The 14,778-nt window shown below is 55.8% G+C and overlaps 1 protein-coding gene across 1 annotated transcript; it reads left to right on the top strand.

Annotated features, from left to right (window-relative positions):
- Positions 1-1,141: 1,141 nt before the first annotated feature.
- COMP (cartilage oligomeric matrix protein) lies at positions 1,142-14,614 on the top strand. Its single transcript, XM_001370057.4, has 19 exons — positions 1,142-1,255; positions 2,115-2,200; positions 2,401-2,452; positions 3,122-3,294; positions 3,407-3,544; positions 5,700-5,774; positions 5,968-6,126; positions 6,206-6,310; positions 7,616-7,723; positions 7,845-8,004; positions 10,594-10,712; positions 11,167-11,219; positions 11,343-11,536; positions 11,755-11,933; positions 12,080-12,128; positions 12,222-12,418; positions 13,548-13,720; positions 13,949-14,088; positions 14,277-14,614. Exons 1-19 carry the CDS (start codon positions 1,174-1,176, stop codon positions 14,321-14,323), a joined length of 2,289 nt encoding a protein of 762 aa, XP_001370094.2. The 5' UTR covers positions 1,142-1,173; the 3' UTR covers positions 14,324-14,614.
- The last annotated feature ends 164 nt before the right edge of the window (positions 14,615-14,778 follow it).

The following is a 14,778-nucleotide window of genomic DNA, read 5'->3' as shown; positions in this document are numbered from 1 at the left end:
TGGACTTGTTCCCGTGATCCCTGGGAAGCTGCGGAAAATGTTGGTTCCAAGCAGGTAAATGAGCGTCTCAGTCCATCAGTCAGTCAGCTAGCATTTGCAGAGAATCCTCTGTGCCGGGCACTGTGCTTAGTGCTCGGGACTGAACGAAAGGAGCGGCGGGAAATAACCCCGCGGCCTTGTAAGTCGGGGTTAGATGGGGAGAATGTGGGGGAGGGAGAGAGCCACGACCAGGTCGTTGTAATAGTCCCGGTTGTTGAGGCAGCAGCTCGGGGGGCTGGGCTGTCCCGTGATGTCCCGCGCTCAGGATTCGCGGCCACGGAGCAGAGGATCGTCTCCATAAAGAGCGCAGGGAAGCAGGGAGCCAGCACGTGGGAGTTGGGACCTGATTGGACGTGAGAGGGTGCAGGTGTGTAAAGAGGATGGTGGCTCCAGCGCCCGACAAAGGTGGGTGATCAATGGCCTCTTGTGCAGGGCCGAGGGTCCTCGCCAGCAGAGGGATCCATTCAATCAGGGCATTCTCAGAGTCTCCAGTGGGCTGCGTCTGGTCCAGGGCTGGGGAGAGGTCAGCACGGGCACGCTGAGAGAAGAGGTGGGGAGACGTGGGAGGCCCCCTTCCCTGACCCCCTGACCCAGGATCCCGGCGCGCCCCCTGCTGCCAGCTCAGCTCTGAACTGCTCCATTTCCCCACATCGGCGGGCTGGCATGGACTCGGTTCATGGAGGGGTGAGAGCAAAGGTGCCAGGTTCTCCGAGGTGGCTCCGCTGCGCATAAGGAAATGGCGTTGGGGCAGAGGGTCTTCTGGGTCAGCAAGGCCAGAAATGGAGCGGACAGCGCGTTCCCCTAGGCTGTGCCAGGTGGGGCGGGGCGGGACGCTCCTCCGATGACTCCATCGCTGCCTGTTTACCTTTGGCAAGTTTGCAGCGGTGCAGGGGCTGGGCATGGCTGGGCTGGCCCGCCGTGACGTCCGGCGGCCCGGACCCGGGGCCAAGGAGGAGAGGACGGGCTTCCATAAATAGCGCAGAGAGGGAGCGCACAGGGAGAAGAGTCGCCGCTGCCACCGCCGCCGCCGCCGCCGTCTAAAATAGCGAGGAATCCCAGTCGCGACCCCGAGCCCGCCAAAGTTCAGCGCAGCCCCCTCCCCAAGCCCTGAGCCCGGTCCAAGTCGCCGCAGCCATGCCCTTATCCCCCTCGCTTGGGCTGTTGCTTCTCGCCTTCGCCTGCCACCTCGTCACGGGTCAGAGACAGGCACCAGTGGGTAAGCGGGACGCCCCTAGCCCTCACATCCGCTGAGCGCACAGACCTGAGGAAAGTTGGGGTCCCTTCCAGCCCTAAGATTTGGGATAGCGGTGCCCCAAGGAGTTGAGAGGGGCGCTCCCAGAAAATACCGACTGGTACCCTCGCGCCACACCCCGAACCTCCGCAGCCAAGCCAGTACGGCTTCAGCATTAGGTCGGGAGATGCCCTCGGGGTCCCCAAGACTAGCACAGGCTGTGTCCCTTGGAGCCCCAGCACCTTTCCCCTCCCCAAAGACTTCAGTCTGGAAGGGTATAGAGAGGGAAGACAGATCAGGGCCCTGGGGGACGCCACTCTTCCCCCACTCAAACCCCAACCCTCGGGCCAAGAGTGCCAGGCTGAAGGAACCCCAAGGAGCCTGGCTAAGCCCCCAAGGCTGCGGGCCGGGGCTAAGACACACAAAGAAGCTCCTAGGGAGAGGGCTGAGGGCTGAGGACTTGGCTGGGGGAACATAGCCGGAAAGGGAAAGAGCACGCGTCAAAGAGGTGCCGTGCCTCTGGCGGTTTCAGCCCATCGGCCAGTGGACGGTGCTTCATCTTCTTGCTTCCATCAGCGGTCCCTGACCCACCCCTTACCTCAGCTCTCCCTCCCCTTCCTCTAACTGCCCCTAGCCAAAGCGTCTGAGCCCTCGATAGAATCCCTGGCCCCTCCCAAGGACCGGGCTGACACCCCAAGGTGAGAGTCCCCAGTACAGTGCCTACCCAGCTTGGACAGCTCTAATGATTAGAATTCCCCCTCAAAGGCAACACCTTTGCCTTTCCCGGACACCCCAACACCCCCAGGCTCTGCCCAGCACTACAATAGCGCCCTTCTCTGCTCAGGGGGAGATGTGGCGCCCCAGATGCTCCGGGAGATGAAGGAAACCAATTTGGTGCTGCAGGAGGTGCGGGAACTCCTGAAACAGCAGGTGAGTAGGCTGCCCGGGTGCCCCAGGACATCCTTTCTTCCCAGGACAAGGATGGAAACACCATCTAGTGTTAGCCTTTCATGACCCGAAGGAGGGGAGGGCAGAGGAGGCTCTTTTTCCCTTCCCTCCGGTCCTGCCAGCCATCTCTCCAAGTGAACTTCCCTCAACGCCCCCGGCCAACTTCTCTTCATCTCTTCCAGATCAAAGAAATCACATTCCTGAAGAATACCGTGATGGAGTGTGATGCCTGTGGTAAGGCCAACGGATAGTCATTCCGGGCTGAAGAACAAGGGCCGGCAAGGAAGGCAGAAAGAGATGGAGAGAAAGAGATAGAAAGACAAGGATAACAAAGAGAACAGGAAGGAAGGCTGAGACCAAGAGAAAGAGAAAGAAGGGGGCGGGGGAGAGGAGAAGGAAAGGATGGGAGGGAGAGGGAGGGACAAAAAGTGGGAAAAAGGAGACGAGCAGATAAGACACAGGAAAACTGGACCAAGGTAGGCTGAAAGAGAAGGGACTAGAGACTGACAGCTTCGAGAAATAGACCCACAAAGAAATAGGTGAAAGCAGAGACACAGAAAGAGATACAGTCACAGACACAGACACAGATACAGTTACAGATACAGTAAGATACATACGCAGACAGATACAGTCACACATACAGTCATTGACACAGAAATAGATACAGAGATGTAGACAGTCTCAGAGACACAGAGAGACACCGACAGAGCCAGGCACAGAAATTGACTGAGACAGAGACACAGACATACAGAGACACGATTAGAGACTCGGACAGGCAGCCAGTGTGGGGTGGAAAAGGCCTGGGAGCTAGGGGTGGGGCCAACCTATGCATTGGATCGGAGCTGGGGAGGGGGCCGGGCCTCTGATTGGGTCTTTCCCCTCCGCCCTTCCCCTTGAACCCAGGCATGCAGCCCGTGACTAGTCCATGGACAAGCGTGCGGCCTCTGAGTCGATGCGAGCCAGACTCCTGCTTCCCAGGGGTCACCTGCACCGAAACCCCAGGGGGCGGCTTCCGTTGTGGGCCCTGCCCTCCAGGCTATTCCGGCAATGGATCGCACTGCACCGACGTGAACGAGGTTGGTGGGATCTGGGCTGGGGGCGGGGGAGGGGAGGTGCGCCAGGAGGAGCTGGGCTAGTCCTAGGTGACTTCCCCGCCCCCTTACTTCGCGCCCGCCCCACCCCCCACAGTGTAATGCACACCCCTGCTATCCCCGGGTCCGCTGCATCAACACCAGCCCAGGATTCCGCTGTGAAGCCTGCCCCCCGGGGTACAGCGGGCCCGTCCACGAGGGCGTGGGCCTGGCTTTTGCCAAAGCCAACAAGCAGGTACGTGTCCTTCCTCTATCACCAGGGGCTCTGCGGCTGCGTCTTGGGCCTGGGCCTGGGCCTGGGCTGCTCTCCTCATTCACTGATGTAGTCCGCCAGAGGGCAAAGATGAGAGTTCTAGGGGACTCCCAGTTCTTTGATATAAAGAGACCAGGAGGCAGAGTTTAGAACAGACTAGAACCTGAGGAGCTATAGGGCCTTTATAAGAACCCAGAATGTCAGAGCTGGGAAAGAGCTTAGAACAGAGAATGTCAGAGCTGGGAGGGAGCTTAGAACAGAGTGTCAGAGCTGGGAGGGAGCTTAGAACAGAGAATGTCAGAGCTGGGAGAGAGCTTAGAACAGAGAATGTCAGAGCTGGGAGGGAGCTTAGAACAGAGAATGTCAGAGCTGGGAGGGAGTTTAGAACAGAGAATGTCAGAGCTGGGAGAGACCTCAGAACAGAGAATGTCAGAGCTGGGAGGGAGCTTAGAACAGAGAATGTCAGAGCTGGGAGGACCCTTAGAACAGAGGATGTCAGAGCTGGGAGAGTCCTTAGAACAGAGAATGTCAGAGCTGGGAGGGAGCTTAGAACAGAGGATGTCAGAGCTGGGAGAGACCTCAGAACAGAGAATGTCAGAGCTGGGAGGGAGCTTAGAACAGAGAATGTCAGAGCTGGGAGGACCCTTAGAACAGAGGATGTCAGAGCTGGGAGAGTCCTTAGAACAGAGAATGTCAGAGCTGGGAGAGTTCTTAGAACAGAGGATGTCAGAGCTGGGAGAGTTCTTAGAACAGAGGATGTCAGAGCTGGGAGAGTCCTTAGAACAGAGAATGTCAGAGCTGGGAGGGAGCTTAGAACAGAGGATGTCAGAGCTGGGAGAGTCCTTAGAACAGAGAGTGTCAGAGCTGGGAGGGAGCTTAGAACAGAGAATGTCAGAGCTGGGAGGGAGCTTAGAACAGAGAATGTCAGAGCTGGGAGAGACCTTAGAACAGAGAATGTCAGCTGGGAGGGAGCTTAGAACAGAGAATGTCAGAGCTGGGAGGACCCTTAGAACAGAGGATGTCAGAGCTGGGAGAGTCCTTAGAACAGAGAATGTCAGAGCTGGGAGGGAGCTTAGAACAGAGGATGTCAGAGCTGGGAGAGTCCTTAGAACAGAGAATGTCAGAGCTGGGAGGGAGCTTAGAACAGAGAATGTCAGAGGTGGGAGGGAGCTTAGAACAGAGAATGTCAGCTGGGAGGGAGCTTAGAACAGAGAATGTCAGAGCTGGGAGAGACCTCAGAATAGAGAATGTCAGAGCTGGGAGGGAGCTTAGAACAGAGAATGTCAGAGCTGGGAGAAACCTTAGAGTCCAGAATGTGATGGCTAGGAAGGATCTTAGAACACAGAACATCAGAGCTGGGAGAAAGCTATCAAAATCATAAAGTCTAAACTCCTCGTTTTTATGTCATGTCTGGGCCCAGAGATACACAGCCAGAACTGTGTATACTAGAACCCAGGGCTTGTGACTTCCAATCCAAAGATTCTCCTGGGCCAGGCTTTGGGGAATTGGGCTGGATCCTTTACACAAAGTACCTCCACATTCAGGCTGGGCCTTGAAGGATGAATAAATTAGGGTTTGACAGGACAGATGGCCGGGAGACAGAGGGAACAGTCTGAGTGTTCTAATATGTCTGGAGCCAAGGGTGTTTCTAGCTAAGGCAGAGGGAGGTTGGGGCCGGGGCAGGAAGGGCCTAGAACGGTAGGCTACAGAGTTTGAAACTTTCCCTTTGGTACAAAGGGAGCAAAGTCTGGCCTATGAGAAGCTGTGTTTGTAGTCTGGGGCTGGGGAGTGGCGGGTGGGAGGCCTGTTAAGCTATCAGTAGAAAGCCCAGACATTAGAAGATGATGCCCGGGCAAAGGTGGGGATGCGAGCTGGGTCTGCATTGAAGAGATGTCCTGGAATTCAGATAGATTAGAAAAATGGCCTCGAGATGAGGAATGCCCCAAAGGAGTGAACTGCTTCGTAGTAGTGAGTTCCCCATCCCTAGAGGTACTAGAATGTGGAAGGCAAGATTCCTGTTTACGTCTCTGGGGTTCCTTCCAGCCCTGAGACCCCGAGGCCTGAGTGGGGGCAAAGGGAAGGGACCCTAGAAGTGGGCATCTTCAGGTAGAATCGTGACTTGTGCTTCCCCCTGCAGGTTTGCACTGACATCAATGAGTGTGAGACGGGCCAGCACAACTGTGTTCCCAACTCGCTGTGCACCAACACTCGGGTGAGGGGCTGGGAGAGGGGAAGGGGAATGGCCCAGGAGAAAGGAGGGGAGAAGAGTGGGGAGATGGGAGAGTGGAGCCAGGTTGAGGCCCTCTGGGGAAGGTGCCCCTGGGAGGGGCTGGGCTCCCCAGGGTCTGGGGGGGGGTCCTAGGGCCCAGCCTTGATGCTGTCCCTTTCCCTGGGTCCTGAGGCAGGGATCCTTCCAGTGTGGGCCCTGCAAGCCCGGTTTTGTAGGGGATCAAGCCTCTGGCTGCCGGAGGAGGGCCCAACGGATGTGTCCTAATGGGGAGCCCAGTCCCTGCCATGAAAATGCCGACTGCATCCTGGAGAGGGACGGCTCTACCTCCTGTGTGGTGAGGCCTGGGCCTAAGGGCTGGGGGAGGTTCAGACTGGAGGCCCACGAGCCCAGCTGAGCCCGGACTCCCCTCGCAGTGTGCTGTGGGCTGGGCTGGCAACGGGCTCGTGTGTGGCAAGGACACAGATCTGGACGGCTTTCCGGATGAGAAGCTGCGGTGCCCCGACAGGAAGTGCCGAAAGGTGGGCTGGGAGAAGGGGCCCTTCCTCCTCCTCTCCTCTGGGCGGTCCCCCTTCCCACAACCCCCCAGAATTCCGTCTGAAGTGATGTCGTCATCCCTTTCCCACCACTGGAGAGAGGGGGCTCCAGAAGCCATGAGTCCAACTTCTCCCTAAGCAGGGCGTCCCTCTGCAATATCCCTCATTCCCAGGTCATCCGGCCGGGCAAGCAGGGTGTTCTGCCTTTGGACAGTGATTATGAGGGAGTTTTCTTGACGCTGGGCTAAAATCTGTCTCTGCAATTTGTGGCCCATTCAAGTCCCTGGATGTTTGTTGAACAATCTATGACCCAGTCACACACACACACACACACACACACACACACACACACACACACACACACGCACACACACACAGACACACACACAGACACCACAGAGACACACACAGACACACACAGACACACACACAGATACAGACACACACAGACACACACACAGACACACACAGATACAGACACACAGAGAGACACACACACAGACACACACACAGATACAGACACACACAGATACAGACACACAGAGACACACACACAGACACACAGAGACACACACACAGACACACACAGATACAGACACACACAGACACCAGAGACACACACAGACACACACACAGATACAGACACACAGACACACACACAGATACAGACACACAGACACACACAGACACACACAGATACAGACACGCAGAGAGACACACACAGACACACACACAGATACAGACACACACACACACAGACACACACAGACACACACACAGACACACAGAGACACACACACAGACACACACAGATACACACACACACAGACACCACACAGACACACACAGACACACACACAGATACAGACACACAGACACACACACAGATACAGACACACAGACACACACACAGACACACACAGATACAGACACGCAGAGAGACACACACAGACACACACACAGATACAGACACACAGACACACACACAGATACAGACACACAGACACACACACAGGCACACACAGATACAGACACGCAGAGAGACACACACAGACACACACACAGATACAGACACACACAGACACACACACAGATACAGACACACAGAGACACACACACAGACACACACACACAGACACCACAGACACACACACACACACACACACACACACACACACACACCCTCGGGGCAGAAGAATTCTTTCAACCTGAGTCTCACCCTTCCCAGCTCTCCCTCCCTGGCCCTTCTCCCCCACCCCCAGGGGCTCTCACCCATTCATCCTTCCCCAGGATAACTGCCTAAAGGTGCCCAACTCGGGCCAGGAGGATGTTGACAAAGATGGCATCGGGGATGCTTGTGATCCAGATGCCGACGGGGACGGAGTGCTCAATGAGCAGGTGAGATGCAGGGTGGGATGCAAGGCAAGGAAGGGAGCCTGGGAAAAAGGGAGGGAGGGTGAGGAGGGGCAGGGCAGGGCAACCCACACGGCTCGGCCACCTCCTCTTCTCTGCCCTCCAGGATAACTGCGTCCTGGTTCGGAATCCAGACCAGCGGAATAGTGATGGAGACAAATGGGGCGACGCCTGTGACAACTGCCGTGGGGAGAAGAACGACGACCAGAGGGATACGGACCGGGATGGCCGAGGCGATGCCTGCGACGACGACATCGATGGGGACCGTGAGCTGGGGCTCGGGGCAGAGTGGGTTGGGGTGGTCTATTGACCAGGCTGAGAGTCCAGGCCACTTTTCCTTCCTTTCCCTGGCCTGGGACTTGACCTCAGACTCCCCAAACTCGGACACTTAAAGTCGAGAAGTCAGTCAATGGTTGGCAAGCACTGATTAAGCATTTTCTGTGCCAAGCACTGGAGACCCAGTGAGGGGCAAACATGGTCCCTGGCTTCGAAGACCTTCCAGCCTAATGAGAGAGACAACAGACAGATAGCAAACAGGCTGTCGAAAAAGGGCACGTTGGAGCTAATCGCCAGAGGAAAGGTGCCAGCTAGCATTAAGGGGATCTCAGAAAGACTTGCAGCCTAGAACTTGAGCTGAGATTTAACTTAGAAATTTAAAGAAGATGGAGAAGAAAGAACATTCCAGGTATGGGGACAGCTGGTAAAAATTCCTGGATTCTGGAGATGGGGGTGTCTTGTGAGAGGGGCAGCCAGGAGGGCAGCCAGGATCACTAGGTGGGAGGATGTGGGGCTGAGGGAAGCTTCAGGAGTTCAAATCCAGCCCCAGTTAGTATCTGTGTGACCCTGGGAAAGTCACTTAACCCTATTTGCCTCAGTTTCCTCATCTGTAAAACTAGAGTAGGACATAGCAAAACCCTCCTGAATCTTTGCCAAGAAAATCCCAAAATAGGGCCATGAAGAGTCAGACCCAATTGAGTAACAACAAAATATGGAGGTGAGATGGAAGAAGACTGCAAAGGCAGGAAGATCAGGTTATGAAAGGCCTTCAAATCAAAAAGAAGAATTGATGTTTGAGCTAGAGTAATAGGGAGCCACAGGAGTATATCATAGAAGGGAGATGACACAGTCAGAGATGCACTTCAGCAAGATGACCTTGACAGCTGAATGGAAGATGGACTGGACTGGAAGTGGGTTTTGGACTTGTTGCAGACAGGGCCCCAAGCAGAATGCTGCCATGATAGTCCAGGCAGAGGGTAAACTCAAGCTCTCCAGTACACAATGGAGGGATGGTGGCTAGACAGCTGATCATCTGAAAAAGATCTGGAGGTTTTAGTGGGCTTAAAGTATATGAGTCAGATGGGAGCCCAGAAAGTGAACATGACCCTGGGGAAGAGTAAGGAGCCTGGGTTCCCATCATCCTCTGCTAGGGTGTGACCACGGCTCGAGTGATAGATCTTGTTTGGCATTAACTCTGAGATGTGACAAGAGTCCAAAGGGTTAAATATGGTTTGAGGGCAGGGCAGCCAGAGAGAGTGAGAGTGTGAGTAGTCCAGAATGATCTAGGATTCAGGTCTGGAAAATGGCGGCCCTGCTGACATAGGAAGCTGGAAAGGAGTGGGGGAGTAGGGAAGGGGAAACAGAGTTCAGTTTCAGATGTCTACTGGACCTCGTTCAACATATCTTTTTTTTTTTTTTATAACCCTACCAATACAATACACTGTATTGGCTCCAAGGCAGAAGAGTGGTAAGGGCTAGGCAATGGGGGTCAAGTGACTTGCCCAGGGTCACACAGCTGGGAAGTGTCTGAGGCTAGATATGAACCTAGGACCTCCCATCTCTAGGCTTGGCTCTCAATCCACTGAGCCACCCAGCTGCCCCCTCTGTTCAACATATCTTCTCAGAGATTTAGGCCTGGAGGGCAGGAGAGACATTGGCATTGTAGACGTGAATCTTTTTCAGCTTTGGGCTTGTAAAAGTTAAAATTAAATCTCAATAATAATATTATATCTTAAGAGATTTATTAATGATCACTAGAAATCAAGGAATAAAGAAGATACAAAATAAAGACACGTGCCCATGGCTGGTTAGCCATTTTTTAGTCAATCCCACTCACCACTATCAATGCTGATTCTACTTCAGAGAGTGGGAGCCTCCAAAGCCCACGCCCTTTATCCTCTGTCTACAGGAAGTATGCAATGACAGGAAGTCAGTGGGTTCTTGGGATATGTAGTTCTTTTTAGGGTAACAGGCTTTCAATCATACAGGCTGGACCAGTTGGTCTCTGAGGTTAGAGTAGAGCTGACACATCTCAAACCTTGTGATTCCATACAGAATGGGTCAATGTCAGTGTCATGGGTGATGCTCACACTTAAGGAGTGGAAGGTAAAGCAAGAGAAGGGCCAGGAGAGGATGCCCATTTAAGAGGCACACGGCATGGATTTCTGAGCTTAGAACAAGGAAGAACTGAGTTCAGATCCCACCTCTGACACTTCCTAGCTGTGGGACCTTGTCATTTAACCTTTCTCAGCCTCAGTTTAATTATCTGTAAAATGGAGACAATAATGGCAGCTACCTTCCAGGGCTGTGAGGATAAAATGAGGTAACACATGTTGAAACTCTTGGCAGATCTTAAGGGGCTTTACATAAATGCCAGCTGAGTGTTAGGAATGTCAATGGGATACCCAAACAGCCCTTTAAGAAGCACAACGAGGCCCCTGGGATTCAGCGATCTGTCGTGAGTCCACCAGGCTCCCAGGCTCTTCTGGCTTGAGGTTACCTCCCCACATGTGCCCTGAAATTGGCCCCAGCACCAGCCCTCCTGTCCTTTAGTGTAAGCCCTTCTCACTTCTCCTCAGGGATCCGGAATGCTCTTGACAACTGTCCGAGGGTCCCCAACCCAGACCAACGGGACAGTGACAGAGATGGGGTAGGAGATGCCTGTGATAACTGTCCACAAAAGGGCAATGCTGACCAGGTGAGTCTCCTCCTTCTGACTGGGTGACATTTCCCTGGGTCAGGTTAGAATCCTCCAATCTCTGAGCAGCTTAGAGGCCCCAAGTCCTGACCAGGCTAGCTCTCTCCATCGCAGCACCAATGAGCCTCCCTTCCCATTCCACGGCCATTTAGAATCTTCAACCTCTAACCATTCCTACCCCCTGATCCCTGGCTAGTTTAGACACTCCCTCCCACCCTTAATCTCTGGCCAGAATAAAATCTCCAGCTAATGCCAGGTTAGAGGCTCCCCGATCCCTGAGCAGAACAGATTCCTTCCTCCCCTTTCCTTCACTAGAGGAGCCACTGGATCTTGGCCACAAAGGATAGATGGGAGGTTGCCAGCGTGGCAGGCGGGTGGCCTCAGGGAAAGGATTGGGTAGGAACAGCTCAGTCCGTGGCTGGCTCTCCAAACTTTGGGGGTTTTGCCTCCTCAGAGAGATGTGGATCACGATCTAGTAGGGGACGCCTGTGACAGTGACCAGGACCAGTAAGGAGACTGGGGATGCTGCACAGCTGGGTGGGGGAGGTCCGGCTCGGGGAAGGGGCTGGAAGGTGAGGGCAGGGGATGGCAGCCGGCCAGTGTCCGAGCCTCGGTCCCACTTTCCTACAGGGACGGTGACGGGCACCAGGACTCTCGGGACAACTGCCCCACCGTGCCCAATAGCTCTCAGCAGGACACGGATAAGGACGGGCAGGGCGATGCCTGTGATGACGATGATGACAATGATGGAATCCCAGACCACCGTGCCCCGGGGCCAGACAACTGTCGCCTGGTCCCCAACCCGAATCAGGAGGATGCGGACGGTGAGCCGAGGGTGGGATGGAAGGGATGGCCGTGGGAGGATCCAGAGAAGAGGACTGAGCACGTCTTGGGAGGGGAGAGGAGGAAGCCAGGCTTCTGGCTTGGAGGAGAGGGGACGGTGTATGGTCCTGGCCCTCCTCTGGGCGAGATCGCCAAAGGGACACGCCGGGCCTCATCTTGGACCCGGAGGCTCAGCGCTCATCTCCCCGTCCGTCTGCAGGCGATGGGGTAGGTGATGCGTGCCAGGACGACTTTGATGCAGACAAGGTTGTGGACAAGATCGACGTGTGCCCAGAGAACGCAGAGGTCACCCTCACAGACTTCCGAGCCTTCCAGACTGTTGTTCTGGACCCCGAGGGAGATGCGCAGATAGACCCCAATTGGGTGGTTCTCAATCAGGTCTGCCTCTTTGTTCCAGGATGGGGCCTGAGGTAGAAGGAGGGGCAAGAAGGAAGGTGCCGGCTGGGCTGGGCTGAGATAGGGAGAGGGGTATCAGTGGGGCAGAGCCCAGCCTCAGTTTTACCTCCCCATCTCCCCTTCTGCAGGGGATGGAGATCGTGCAGACGATGAACAGTGACCCTGGACTGGCTGTGGGTGAGCAGGGGGCAAAGGCAGGGTCTTGGGGGAGAAAGGGGAGGGCCTGGGACTTCCCCGATGCTGAACCCAGAACCCCCCTCTCTCTCCCAGGCTACACAGCCTTTAATGGCGTGGACTTCGAAGGCACGTTCCACGTGAACACCCTCACCGACGATGACTATGCTGGTCTCATCTTTGGCTACCAGGACAGCTCCAGCTTTTACGTGGTCATGTGGAAACAGATGGAACAGACATACTGGCAGGCAAATCCCTTCAGAGCTGTGGCTGAACCTGGCATTCAGCTCAAGGTGGGTTCCCCCTGCAGCCCATCTCAGGCCCCAAACTTTTCCAGGGGACCTTCAAACAACACCTCAGGGCCCCCACCAGAGACCCCTTTAAAGCCCTCTGGGAGCCTTTCTTTATTATTTTTAAAAAGCCATTTTATTTTCCCAATTCCACGTAGTAACAATTTCCCATATGTTTTCTGAGATTAGAAGATCCAAATGATCTCCCCCCCTCCCTTCCTTCTCCCCTCCCCGAGCTGGTAAGCAATTTGGTCTGGGCTATATATTATCAGGCCAAACATACTTCCATATTGGTCACTGTCGGGAAAGAATTCTCAGATAAAACAAGACCTCCCAATAAGGCACAAATGAACTAAAGGGAGAGAGTGCTCTCATCTGCATCAATGGGATTGTACCCTGGCCCCAAGAGTCTTTCCAAGAAGCTCCTGCGTTGTCCCTGCCCAGGAGACCTCCCAGACTCCAAATCTCTACCCCAAAGAGCCCCTAAAGAGGCTCGGAATCTGGGGACCGTTAGGCTCAGTGGATGGAGAGCCAGACCTAGAGAGGGGAGGTCCTGGGTGCCAATCTGGCCTCAGACACTTCCAATCTCAGTGACCCTGGGCAAGTCACTTAACCCCTATTTGCCCAACTTTTACCACTCTTCTGTCTTGGAATCAATATTGATTCTAAGAGAGAAGGTGAGGGTTAAAAAAAACACAGCCTGAGGTCACCCTATCTACCCCATAGTCGTCACCCACTGGCCACTGAACTGGACCCCCCTCTGAATATCTCCACCTGTGCTCCCCCCCAAATTGGCTGCTCCCTGGCCACCCACCTCCTCCCCCTCTTCTGCCTTATTCTAACCCAAAACCCAATCTCCAAACCTGGCCTCAAACTCCAAACTTCATCCCGTTCCCCCCCTCCCCCGAGCCACCCAGGCTGTGGGACCCACATCACAAAAAACCGTCTCCGTGCCCCCCCCCCCGAGGCCTGTGGGAGAAAGGGGAACACAGTCCACGCTCCCCCCGGTCTGCAAGCATAGCTCCGGCCCCTCCGCCCAGACCGGACCCAGATCTAGTCCAAGTCACACGGAGCAGCCAAAGGTAGCGGAGGCCGGGTTGAGCCTCGAATTCACGAGTGCGTCTGTGTGCAGGCCGTGAAGTCGTCCACGGGCCCCGGAGAGCAGCTGCGCAATGCCCTGTGGCACACAGGGGACACGACCGACCAGGTGAAGCTGCTCTGGAAAGACCCCAGAAACGTGGGCTGGAAGGACAAGACGTCTTATCGCTGGTTCCTGCAGCACCGGCCGCAAGTGGGCTACATCCGGTGAGCCCCCCCCCCCAATTTCACCCTGACTCGGTCCCGCCTCCGAGCTCCCCTGGGACCTCTCCCCAAGACTCCAGAAAGGGTCGCTGCGCAGCTCTGACCGTTCCCTGACTCGACTGAAGCTCTCGTCCCTTCCCGCGCCCAGGGGAGAACTAGGCCCCCTTGTGGACTTGGAGGGCGTGTGGGGGAGGGGGAGGGACCTGCCCGAGTCCTGTGCTCCCTTCCCAGGGTCCGCTTTTACGAGGGGCCCGAGCTCGTGGCCGACAGTAACGTGGTGCTGGACACGACCATGCGAGGAGGCCGCCTCGGCGTCTTCTGCTTCTCCCAGGAAAACATCATTTGGGCCAATCTCCGTTACCGATGTAATGGTATGAGGGCGCCAGGGTGCCCGGGGAGACGGATGGGGGGCCGGAGGGCAGGCACACCCCAAGGGGGACCAGGGGAACCCCAGGGATCCGTAAGTGTACGCTGCCCCAAGCTCGGGCGGAGGCGAGGGGGAGGAGGGATGGGGTCCTGGCCAGAATCTCAGCAGCCCCCGGGGCTCCTGTCTTTGCAGACACCATTCCCGAGGACTACGAGGCCTATCGTCTGCAACAGAACTAAAGCCACAGGAAGGGGGTGGCCAGCTGCTCGGGCCAACGTCCCCCAAGCCCCGTACGTAGCACACCACTAACCCCCTGGCCCAGGGCTTCAGGACAAGAACATGTCGGCCCCTCCAGCAGCGGGCCCTCGGCAAGGTCAGCGGAGGCCCCACGGCCACAGCCTCAGAGCCGGCATTCCCCGCAATGAGGATGGGGAGACCCTGAGGGGCTGCCTCTCTCCCCCCCAGTGGAGGGTGAGAGGAGGGGGAAGAGAGCAAGCAGGAAAGACAATAAAGACCTCAGCTCATTCCCACTGCCCCTGTCATCCGTCCTGGGAGGGTCCAGGGGGCTTCGGCAAGACCGTCTGCCCCAGCGATCTGCAGCATGTGGGCACTGGGGTGTCCGTGGCGGGCACTGGGGGTCTGCTCATGGGCTAGTGTGGGCCCCTGGTATACGTGTATGTACCTGCGGCCAGAA

The sequence above is a fragment of the Monodelphis domestica genome, chromosome 3, assembly GCF_027887165.1.
Source record: "Monodelphis domestica isolate mMonDom1 chromosome 3, mMonDom1.pri, whole genome shotgun sequence".
Taxonomy (NCBI): domain Eukaryota; kingdom Metazoa; phylum Chordata; class Mammalia; order Didelphimorphia; family Didelphidae; genus Monodelphis; species Monodelphis domestica.
Note: the sequence above shows the minus strand (reverse complement) of the source record. Positions and strands in the feature narration are given on the sequence as shown.

What these genes read in the sequence shown, in the direction of transcription:
- COMP (XM_001370057.4), top strand. Translation starts at nt 1,174, where the DNA reads ATGCCCTTATCCCCCTCGCTTGGGCTGTTGCTTCTCGCCTTCGCCTGC. An exon ending in CCGACAGGAAGTGCCGAAAG is followed by an intron (nt 6,311 to 7,615) that starts GTGGGCTGGGAG and finishes ATCCTTCCCCAG; the next exon opens with GATAACTGCCTAAAGGTGCC. An exon ending in CGACGACATCGATGGGGACC is followed by an intron (nt 8,005 to 10,593) that starts GTGAGCTGGGGC and finishes ACTTCTCCTCAG; the next exon opens with GGATCCGGAATGCTCTTGAC.